General features: G+C 34.4%; 1 protein-coding gene and 1 long non-coding RNA gene across 2 annotated transcripts; both read left to right on the forward strand.

Annotated features, from left to right (window-relative positions):
• The first annotated feature begins 7,592 nt into the window (after window positions 1-7,592).
• On the forward strand, window positions 7,593-8,900 carry LOC128661556 (uncharacterized protein F54H12.2-like). Its single transcript, XM_053715799.1, has one exon. The coding sequence runs from the start codon at window positions 7,593-7,595 to the stop codon at window positions 8,898-8,900; it is 1,308 nt and encodes a 435-aa protein (XP_053571774.1).
• Window positions 8,901-11,346: 2,446 nt separating this feature from the next.
• Window positions 11,347-11,942, forward strand: LOC128659431 (uncharacterized). Its single transcript, XR_008402380.1, has 3 exons — window positions 11,347-11,375; window positions 11,466-11,576; window positions 11,667-11,942. It is a non-coding gene; the product is annotated as an uncharacterized LOC128659431 (long non-coding RNA).
• The last annotated feature ends 280 nt before the right edge of the window (window positions 11,943-12,222 follow it).

Below are 12,222 nucleotides of genomic sequence, written 5' to 3' on the forward strand. Positions count from 1 at the left end.
GCCAACCCCCGCTTGGGTTGGATGAAGATCTTGGAGCCAGGACGGATCGGTGATACCTGGATGGTGAAGACAAGGTAGGAAGATCTTCAGGGGCTTAGTGTTAGGTTTATTTAAGGGGGGTTTGGGTTAGATTAGGGGTATGTGGGTGGTGGGTTGTAATGTCGGGGGGGGGTATTGTATGTTTTTTTTACAGGCAAAAGAGCTGAAATTCTTGGGGCATGCCCCGCAAAGGGCCCTGTTCAGGGCTGGTAAGGTAAAAGAGCTTGTAACTTTTTTAATTTAGAATAGGGTAGGGAATTTTTTATTTTGGGGGGCTTTGTTATTTTATTAGGGGGCTTAGAGTAGGTGTAATTAGTTTAAAATTGTTGTAATATTTTTCTTATGTTTGTAAATATTTTTTTATTTTCTGTAACTTAGTTCTTTTTTATTTTTTGTACTTTAGCTAGTTTATTTAATTGTATTTATTTGTAGGAATTGTGTTTAATTAATTTATTGATAGTGTAGTGTTAGGTTAATTGTAGGTAATTGTAGGTAGTTTATTTAATTATTTTATTGATAGGGTAGTGTTAGGTTTAATTATAACTTAGGTTAGGATTTATTTTACAGGTAAATTTGTTATTATTTTAACTAGGTAACTATTAAATAGTTCTTAACTATTTAATAGCTATTGTACCTGGTTAAAATAATTACAAAGTTGCCTGTAAAATAAATATTAATCCTAAAATAGCTATAATATAATTATAATTTATATTGTAGCTATATTAGGATTTATTTTACAGGTAAGTATTTAGCTTTAAATAGGAATAATTTATTTAATAAGAGTTAATTTATTTCGTTAGATGTAAATTATATTTAACTTAGGGGGGTGTTAGTGTTAGGGTTAGACTTAGCTTTAGGGGTTAATCCATTTATTAGAATAGCGGTGAGGTCCGCTCGGCAGATTAGGGGTTAATAATTGAAGGTAGCTGTCGGCGATGTTAGGGAGGGCAGATTAGGGGTTAATACTATTTATGATAGGGTTAGTGATGCGGATTAGGGGTTAATAACTTTATTATAGTAGCGCTCAGGTCCGCTCGGCAGATTAGGGGTTAATAAGTGTAGGCAGGTGTCGGCGACGTTGAGGGGGGCAGGTTAGGGGTTAATAAATATAATATAGGGGTCGGCGGTGTTAGGGGTAGCAGATTAGGGGTACATAGGGAGAACGTAGGTTGCGGCGGTTTACGGAGCGGCAGATTAGGGGTTAAAAAAAATATGCAGGGGTCAGCGATAGCGGGGGCGGCAGATTAGGGGTTAATAAGTGTAAGGGTAGGGGTGTTTAGACTCGGGGTACATGTTAGGGTGTTAGGTGCAGACGTAGGAAGTGTTTCCCCATAGGAAACAATGGGGCTGCGTTAGGAGCTGAACGCTGCTTTTTTGCAGGTGTTAGGTTTTTTTTCAGCTCAAACAGTCCCATTGTTTCCTATGGGAGAATCGTGCACGAGCACGTTTTTGAGGCCGGCCGCGTCCGTAAGCAACTCTGGTATCGAGAGTTGCATTTGCGGTAAAAATTCTCTACGCTCCTTTTTTGGAGCCTAACGCAGCATTTGTTTGAACTCTCGATACCAGAGTTAATTTTATGGTGCGGCCAGAAAAAAGCCCGCGGAGCGTTAACAGCCCTTTTACCGCCGAACTCCAAATCTAGGCCTTAATCTGTCAGAATGCGAGGGCATCTCCTGTGCACAGCCCTCTTCAGATCACCCCACAGATTTTGAATTGGATTCAGGTCTGGGCTCTGGCTGGGCCATCCCAAAACTTTAATCTTCTTCTAGTGAAGCCATTCCTTTGTTGATTTGGATGTATGCTTTGGGTCTTTGTCATGCTGAAAGATGAAGTTCCTCTTCATATTCAGCTTTCTAGCAGAAGCCTGAAGGTTTTGTTCCAATATTGTCTGGTATTTGGAACTGTTCATTATTCCCACTACCTTGACTAAGGCCCCAGTTCCAGCTGAAGAAAAACAGCCCCAAAGCATGATGCTGACACCACCATGCTTCACTGTGGGTATGGTGTTCTTTTGGTGATATGCAGTGTTGTTTTTGCACCAAACATATCTTTTGGAATTATGGCTTAAAAGTTTAACTTTGGTTTCATCAGACCAGAACACCTTTTGCAACATGCTTTTGGGAAACTTCAGATGTGTTTTTGCAAAATTTAGCCTGGCTTGGATGTTTTTTTTGTAAGAAAAGGCTTCCGTCTTGTCACTCTACCCCATAGCCCAGACAAATGAAGAATACGGGCCATTGTTGTCACATGTACCACACAGCCAGTACTTGCCAGATATTGCTGCAGCTCCTTTAATGTTGCTGTAGGCCTCTTGGCAGCCTCCCAGACCAGTTTTCTTATCGTCTTTTCATCAATTTTGGAGGGACATCCAGTTCTTGGTAATGTCACTCTTGCACCATATTTTCTTCACTTGATGATGACTGTCTTCACTGTGTTCCATGGTATATCTAATGCCTTGGAAATTCTTTTGTACCCTTCTCCTGACTGATACCTTTTAACAATGAGATCCCTCTGATGCTTTAGAAGCTCTCTGCGGACCATGGCTTTTGTTGTAGGATGCGACTAACAAAATGTCAGGAAAGACCAACTAGAGCAGCTGAACTTTATTTGGGGCTAATCAGAGGCACTTTAAATGATGACAGATGTGTACTGACTCCTATTTAACATGATTTTGAATGTGATTGCTTAATTCTGAACACAGCTACATCCCAAGTTATAAAAGGGTGTTCACACTTATGCAACCATATTATTTTATTTTTTTATTTTTATTTCCCTTTACCTAAAAGATTTCAGTTTGTTTTTCAATTGAATTGTACAGTTTATAGGTCACATTAAAGGTGGAAAAAGTTCTGAAATGATTTATCTTTGTCTCATTTTTTTTACATCACAGAAACCTGACATTTTAACAGGGGTGTGTAGACTTTTTATATCCACTGTATATATAGAAATATGTATTTAAAATAAAAATACAATTTTCCTGTACGTGAAGAGCATTGGAATGTGAAATATTAATAACAGCTGTTGGGTTAGTGTGTGTGCAATGAGTAAAGTCTAGGTGGAGAATGTGTTAGCACAGTCATGATATCCGAAGTCCAAAAAATGTGTTAGCACAGTCATGATATCCGAAGTCGAAAAGTTTGTTCCCGTTGGATTTCACTTGAGCACAAACTTTATACTTCAACTTGTAATACATGTTATACGCGATGAGCACAAAAGGTTTACGCTCGAGCAGGAGTGCTAAATAGTGTGCCACTTGTAATCTACCCTTTGTGTTTTACCCTTTGTGAGGCTTGATCATATAGCATTAAAGGGTTGATAGTCTTAAAATTACATTCTCTAATAAATTAAACATGTAATTTTTTTTTTCTATAATGGCCCATTAAACTGTGAGGTTATTTTGTCCCCTACAAAATAAGAATGTGTTTTGGGATATTGGTACCTGAACGATTTACAATAAACACAAATATTTGCACACTAGATAAAAATAACAGTCTGAATACAATTTTTGGATGTGCTCCAAAAGTATAATTAGGATAAAATAAAGTCAGCTATAATTTATCATTAGTATTGAACCAATAATACAAATGATAGGAAAATGTAATAATCTTTAACAACATAATAGTGAGTAGTACAAATAGGGATATCTCGTCAAACTTAATGTGACAGGTACCACGCCCCTTTATATGCAAACCACGCCCCTTTATAGGCAAATCCCCGCCCCTTTATAGGTAAATTCACGCCCCTTTATAGGCAGATTCACGCCCCTTTATAGGCAGATCCCCGCCCCTTTATATGCAGATCCCCGCCCACTCTCCTCCCAATATTTCCACCCTACCCGCCCACTATTTTCCATATTTTACGCCCCTTTTATGGCTTCTTCTAAGAGCATTTTAACATTTATTTTAATGTTAAAATAATTCCCTTTAATGGCTTCTTTTAAGAGCATTTTAACATTTATTTTAATGTTAAAATAATAAACAATATAATTTTATTTTAAATAGTATTGTGTTAATGTTTTATGTATCATTTAACTGATATTTTGTAACATTTCAATGCATTTAAATTTAAAACAAAACAAAAAACAAAACAGAACACATTTTAATTCAATGTATTCCTAATAAGGCTATTAAGAAAAAAAAAGATACAAAATATCTTCTCTGCGTAATGTCCGAGGGCATTACGCAGAGAAGATATAAAAATAGATATCTTCTCTGCGTAATGGGACTCGATCATTAGACAGAGAAGATATTTTGTATCTTTCTTAATTAACCAAAAGTTGTTAAGCTATACAGTCTTTTTGAATCTAAAAAGTGTTCAACATGCAGTTTGTCTGATACATGCTGGAGAAAATATGAGCTAATTCACATATCTCTTACACAGACAGAAGTATTCTCCCTGCAAAATCTGATGTCTGTAGATAATGTGTGCTAATCACACAGCTCTTGCACAGAAGCATTCTCCCCCTGCACAACCCCTCCCAACTGAAAAAAAACCTCCCACATAGACACACCTCTTTTTAGTATAATTTCTTGTATCAAATTTATACTGATTCTACATGTACTTAATATTAAAAGCAAATAAATTTTATTTCTTCTTTTCACATTCTTTGTGAAATGCTATGATCAACACATGTCTAAAATTAGATAGGGTTGTTAAACACTGTCAAATGTTTATTTCAACATTCCTCCATGCTTTAAAATGACCACAGGTCACACAGGTCAGTGCAGGTGACAAAAAGATAATGTTTACATCTTTTTTTAAGACTAAATAGCCTCTGTTTCAGATTAGACATGCTTTCTTTCCTGGTGAATCGCTATTGATAACACATGTCTAAAATTAGATAGGGTTTGTTAAACACTGTCAAATGTTTATTTCAACATTCATCCTTGTGTCAAAATCATGCTTTCCTGGTGAATGGCTATTGATAACACATGTATAAAATTAGATAGGGTTTGTTAAATACTGTCAAATGTTTATTTCAACATTCATCCTTGTGTCAAAATGACCACAGGGCACAGTTCAGTGCAGATGACAAAAAGATAATGTTTACATCTTTTTTTTTAAAGACTAAATAGCCTCTGTTTCAGATTAGACATGTTTTCTTTCCTGGTGAATGGCTATTGATAACACATGTCAATATTTACAGCTTTAACAGTTTGCTAAACTATATGAAAAAAAAAAATGTCTGATTTTGGGAGATCACCGGATAAAAACCATGAAGTTGTATTAAGAGATATGTATTAAAATCCATTAAAAACCGGGTCTTTTGGAGGGGTACATAATCTGTATCGTGTGGCTAATCAATATGATATTAGCAAAGCAACAACTCAAGCGTTTTTAAATTCTCAAGATACTTATTCACTCCATAAGCCTGTTAGACGTGTTTTTGAAAGAAACAAAATATATACAGCGTCTATAGATATTCAATGGCAGGCTGACTTGGTATCAATGATTGAATTTGCTAAATATAATGATGGTATCAAGTATATTCTCACCGTTATAGACTGTTTTTCTAAATATGCGTGGGTTGTCTGTTTGTCTAATAAAACAGGCTCATCCGTTGCAAAGGGATTTCAAGAAATTTTTCAAGGTCGTCGTATACCTTTAAAGATTCAAACTGATAAGGGTACGGAGTTCTTAAACGTGACTGTCCAAAAAGTATTTAAAAAATATAAAATTCAACATTTTGTAGCAAACAATGTTGTTAAAGCAGCCATTTGTGAACGCTTTAATCGTACATTAAAAACTAAAATGTGGCGGTATTTTACATACCACAATACCTACAGATATATAGATGTGTTAAATGCTCTTATATTTAGCTACAACAATACATATCACAGGACTATACGTTGTTCACCTGTAAACGTGACACAGGAAAATTCACTGCTCATTTGGAAAAATATTTATGGTGTTTCTTCAAAATCTAAGAACATTAAGCCTGCTTTAAAAGTTGGTGACCATGTCAGGATTTCAAAGTTTAAAAATTGTTTCGCCAAAGGTTACGAAGAAAATTTTACTGACGAGATATTTGTAATAGATGGTGTGAATACACGTGGTTCTAAACCTCTTTATAAACTGAAAGATTTAGCAGGTGAAATTATTGAAGGTAGTTTCTACACTGAAGAAATTCAAAAAATATCACATGATGACAATCGTGTGTACAGAATTGAAAAGGTTCTAAAACAGAAACATATTAGAAGAAAACTATACTGCTATGTGAAGTGGAGAGGTTACCCAAATAAATTCAACAGTTGGATACCCAAAAGTCAGTTAACTACATTATAGTATAATGGAGCAGTCCTCTTTTTATTTAACTCTACTAAGTAACGCCTCCTATCATATGTTCCCTAACAATGAAATTTCTAGTTTTACAACAAAGCTAGCTAAACCTGTTACATTAAAAGGCGAATGGGAGGTTGGCGTAAGAGAGGTTATGTACCCCCACACTTTTGATCTTCTTGAAGCGGCTGATTCCAAAATAACTATAACAACGCAGAACAAACCAATCACTTATGTGCATTTGAAGCCTGGTTATTATAAAGATATGAATGATATAGTTAGAGCTATTAATGATAAATTATCCACGCTTCAAAATTTAAGTATTGACGTGAAGCTAAAGTACGATGAATTATCACGGACAGTTCGAGTAGTAGGTAGTAGTGGCAGTATCATTACGGTTTCAGAAAAGTTAACTCATATCTTAGGACTTAATAATTACGGATTAAGAAATGACGTTAACACACAGGCTGTCAAGAATGAGAATGGAAAGATATATTGTGATATAAAAGCAGGATTCTACACACTTTTTATCTACACCGACATCATAGAACATCAGCGTGTAGGTGACAGCTTTGTACCATTGCTGCTCGCTGTCGATATTACGGGTGGAAATAACGAAATTATTACGCATCGTTATATCGATCCAGACTATGTGCCTGTCAGTAAACATCATTTTGACCGTGTTACAATTGAGATAAAGAACGACCAGGATAAAAACGTGGCATTTAAGTACGGAAAGGTGATCATTAAGCTACACTTTAGGCCACGTAAAAAAGAGTTGTTCTAAAAAAGATAAAATGGTTGCAATGAAAGTTTATGGTGACCCCGACATATACAGCAATTATTACAGAACACAAGCAGGAAATGGCCTACCTGGATTTCATGGTAGTTCATACATGTATGGCCGTGGAATAGGTGGTGTGTTTAGGAACTTATTCAGGATGGCAGTACCTTTGTTTAGGCGTGGGTTTGAAATTGTAAAACCACATATGAAAACAGCAGCACAGGGTATAGCAAAGGATGTGGTGAGCCGTGTGTCCTCAGCTGTTATGAATAAAATGAATAATGGTCCACAAGAGGGAACAGGCATTGTGTATATTGCTAACAAGAGAAAAACAAAAAGAAAGCATGATATTGCTTTTCCACCAATGTTAACACAACACATAATTAAAAACCGTGCACGCAAAAGCAGAAAGAGACAGAGGCCACCAAGGCGTTCACCAGGTGACATCTTCTAATAACCACACAGTTGTCATTAAAAAAAAAAAAAAGCTATGGCGTTTATTCATAATGGATCCTTAGAATGTGCCAAGTCAGAATTGGATATCTTTCAAATACAGCCTACACAAACAAGTATAGAAAAATCACTCTATGTGGAAATACAACCCCTGACAGCAATTATTGAAAATGCACCTTTAGAGTTCTATATAGCTGGAAGTGGAGATCATTATTTTGATCTGAACAACACCCTTTTGTTCATAACATGCAAAATTGTTAAACAAGACAATACACCACCTCCTGAGGGGGCCCGAGTCAGCCTCATCAACTATCCACTGTCCACACTGTTTAATCAAGTGGATGTCACATTAGGAGACAGACTTGTATCACAATCAAATAATCTTTACGCTTACCGTGGGTACATTGAAACAATTCTTAATTATAGTGCTGATACACTATCAACGCAATTCACAGGTGGACTGTTTTATAAAGATACAGCGGGTCACCATGACACACGTGTCTTGGGTGGAGACAATCAAGGTTTTAACAAAAGAGCGCACATGTTAGAAAGGGGTAAAACTATTGAATTACTAGGTCATCTTCACAGTGACCTGTTTTTCCAAGAAAAGTTAATGTTAAACGGAATTGATTTGAAAATAAAACTTACTAGAAATAAAGATGCATTTTGTCTTATGTCTGCAGAAGCAGAACAGTATAAAGTACAAATCTTGAATGCATCACTTTTTGTCAAAAGAGTGCAAATATCACCAGCAGTGCGAATAGGTCATGCGCAAGGCCTGCTAACAGCAAATGCAAAATATGCTCTGGATAGAGTCGGACTGAAAGTGTATTCTATCGCTGCAGGTAGCCGTGTATGTAATCAAGAAAATTTATTTCTGGGACAATTACCAAAGCTTGTGGTTATAGGATTTGTAGACAATGATGCCTTCTCAGGAGCTTATGACAAGAATCCACTATGTTTCAAACACAACCATGTAAATTTTGCTGCACTCTATCTGGATGGTGAGCAAATACCAACAAAGCCATTTCAACCAGATTTTGAAAATGGAAATGCAGTACGTGAATATATTTCTCTAGTGAACATTGCAGGAAAGCAGAATTGTGGCTCTGCAATCCTAATTAACAGAGATGAATATATAAATGGATACACCCTTTTTCCCTTTGATCTCACACCCGATGGAGAAAGTGGATCTCATTATTCCCTTATACGTAGCGGAAATCTGAGAGCTGAGATTCGATTTTCAAGAGCACTTGAGAGAACTGTTAACATGATTGTATACAGTGTTTTTGACAACATTATTGAAATCAATCAAAGACGAGAAGTTTTGTATGATTATTTATAAAAGAAAAAGAAAAAAAAATGAATACATTGGAAATAAATAGAATTTTAGCAGCTGATCCATATGCACGTTCTACTTTTGTTGGCGTATTTCCATGTGATTTACTGCCAAAGCAGAAATTAACAAACTATCCTGCATGTTTTATTATTAACACTGACCCCCATACAAATGCTGGAGAACATTGGGTTTCCATTTTTTTTGATGATAAGAGGACTGGCTATTTCTTTGACTCTTACGGTATACCACCAGGAGACCCCATATTTCCTAAATCATTTTTAATTTTCTTAAAAAGGAATGCAAAGCGTATAGTATTTCAGAATAAACAGTTACAAGATACGTTTTCTATTGTATGTGGTGAATATTGTATATTTTTTATACATTGTATGGCTAAAGGTATGAGGTTTAATAAAGTGTTGAGCTACTTTTCATCAGATTTAAAAAAAAATGATAAAATAGTGTCTTATTTTTTAAGGGATTGTAAACAATTATGGCGTACAAGAATTATATGTAATGAACATGTCCAGACATGCAGACCTTGCTGTAATCAGACGTAAACACTCACGTGATCAAAGCTGTTACATTAAATATTTTCTTTTTATTGTATTGTTTATAATAATCATTTAATAAAAATTGTTAAACATACATTCATTATTGTTCTTCTTTATTTCTCAATTATAATTAAATAAAATTAACATAATATTCAAGAATAAAGAAAAGTTAAAATAAAAAAAGAAAAAAATCCCCCCCCCCCCCTCCCTTTGAGAGTTGTGACAGCCCCATGATGTGAGACACCATGGGGGCTGGGGTCTATATAAGCAGAGCAACAAAACACTGCTTACATCAACATTTGCCAAGAATGGAGAAGACTGAAATGAACATTTCATCACTAGTCTATGAAACGGTAATTATTTCTTTATTTTTAATCTATAATATATTGTTATATTTTTATTTATATTTATGTTTTTTTAAAATTTACAGTTTTATTTTTATGTTCTGATTCTGTTTTAAAATAACTGAATGACTTGGTTTTTGTTATATTTTTTTTTTGTTTAATTATTTGTTATTGTTGTAATACTTAAAGGGACGGTCTACCATAGAATTGTTATTGTTTTTAAAGATAGATAACCCCTTTATTACGCATTCCCCAGTTTTGCATAACCAACACTAGTCTATGAAACGGTAATTATTTCTTTATTTTTAATCTATAATATATTGTTATATTTCTATTTATATTTAGGTTTTTAAAATTTACAGTTTTATTTTTTATGTTCTGTTTCTGTTTTTAAATAACTGAATGACTTGGCTTTTGTTAAATTTTATTTTGTTTAATTATTTGTTATTGGTATAATACTTAAAGGGACGGTCTACCATAGAATTTTTTTTTTTTTTTTAAGATAGATAATCGCTTTATTACCCATTCCCCAGTTTTGCATACATTTGTTATTGTTTTTTTAAAGATAGATAATCCCTTTATATTATATTAGGGGTGCAATAGTGCTATATTTAGTTTAACATGGTGCTATATTTAGTTTAACACTAACACAGCACAGTATTCAATAAATACTGTAGCTGTAAAATAGTGTCAAATACTGTAGTAAAATTTTTGCCAGACTATAGCACTAAGACACAGACTTTAACTAACATACAGTATATTAGGGGTGCAATAGTGGTATATTTAGTTTAACATGGTGCTATATTTAGTTTAACACTAACACAGCACAGCATTCAATAAATACTGTAGCTGTAAAATAGTGACAAATACTGTAGTAAAATTTGCCAGACTATAGCACTAAGACACAGATCCCACAGTAATGAAGCTAGTGAATTTTCTCCCAATATCACTATGATTGCTGTAAAGTGAGGTATACCTTTAGTTACAGTCTGTATAGAATACTAGCAATTTGTGACACGTCTTTAATATTGTGTATTTGTGTCTATATCCTACTGTTGTTTACATCACAAAATCCTTAAAAGCTATAATTTTTTTATTTATTTTTTTAAGGATGCAGAAATTCAGAGAATATATGATGATTTTAGTGTGCCTTTTTCTGAGTGTAAGTAATTAATTTATTTACATTTGTAACTGAAATTGTTCAAGTTTAAATATAAATATATATATATATATATATATATTTTAACAGGTGTAACATTTGATACAGAATTGCTGGAAATTGTAGATGCTGTTGAACAAATGGGTAAGCCTGTGGAAATGAAAATGTGTTTAATTAGCTGTTTTCTTTTCAGTGTGAATAGTGATTATAATCTCTATTTTAACAGATTTTACAAAAATCAACAATGCAGATGTTAATGAAATATTTCCTGACCGTACTAATTTGACAAGTCCCTGTGTAAGCAGATTGGAGATGCAGACACCAAAGAGACCTTGTAAAACAGATTTAAAACGACAGCTGAATTTTAACAGAATTGATGGACCTACTGATTGTGGGAGTGATAAAATACAACAGGCACCAAAAAGTGGTTAGTCTATGAGTGATGTTCGTTAAAACCTATTCCTATTTTTTTTTTTTTTTTTTTTTTTTTTTAAATTATATATTTTTATTTTAACAGATGTAACATTGAAACCTAAAACAACAGTCGTTACGGCAATAGTTCACAAGCAACCAGTAAATAAGGTTCCCAATGAATGTGTAAAACAAGCACTAAAAGCCTCTACTACTGGTGAGTTCAAATTGTTGGGGTCTCTTGTTATTTTGTATTTACTTAGAATTAAAAGCACAATACTTTACAATTATATCTTTTTTCCACTAGTCTCATCACGCTCCAGAAGTAAACAAACACACCCCATTTCATCTGTGGCTTCTAGAAAATCTATAGCTGTAGAAGACATCATAACCACCATTGATGATGATGAAAAGTCTCCAACAGCAGTACCCACACATTGCAGAGCCAAGGGTTTTTCTAACAATCCAAAAAAATCTTTGAATTCTCTACAATTACCAGGTTTGGGACAGAAAACACAACACACAAACACAACTAAGAAATCATGTGTTAAAAGAAAACCTAGTGGTGAGAATAATGCTCAAAATACAAAAAAAGAACTATAGTAAAAAATTCTGGTAATATCTTAAAACCTGTTGTTCCACTGCAGGATATCACAAACACAGTAAAAAAGAACACATGTTTAAGCGTAGGGGCTCCACGGATATGTAGTTCAAGGTGTGAGAGCTTAGAAGCAGTTATCATTCAAAAAGACATTACCATTAACAATCTTCTAGAGACTATCAACAGTATTCTAAAGACCAGTAATCTATATTTTCAACAGACACCCATGACAAATTGACTAGACATGGTTGGCAGGGGAATT

Source organism: Bombina bombina, chromosome 5, assembly GCF_027579735.1.
Source record: "Bombina bombina isolate aBomBom1 chromosome 5, aBomBom1.pri, whole genome shotgun sequence".
In the NCBI taxonomy this organism is placed as follows: domain Eukaryota; kingdom Metazoa; phylum Chordata; class Amphibia; order Anura; family Bombinatoridae; genus Bombina; species Bombina bombina.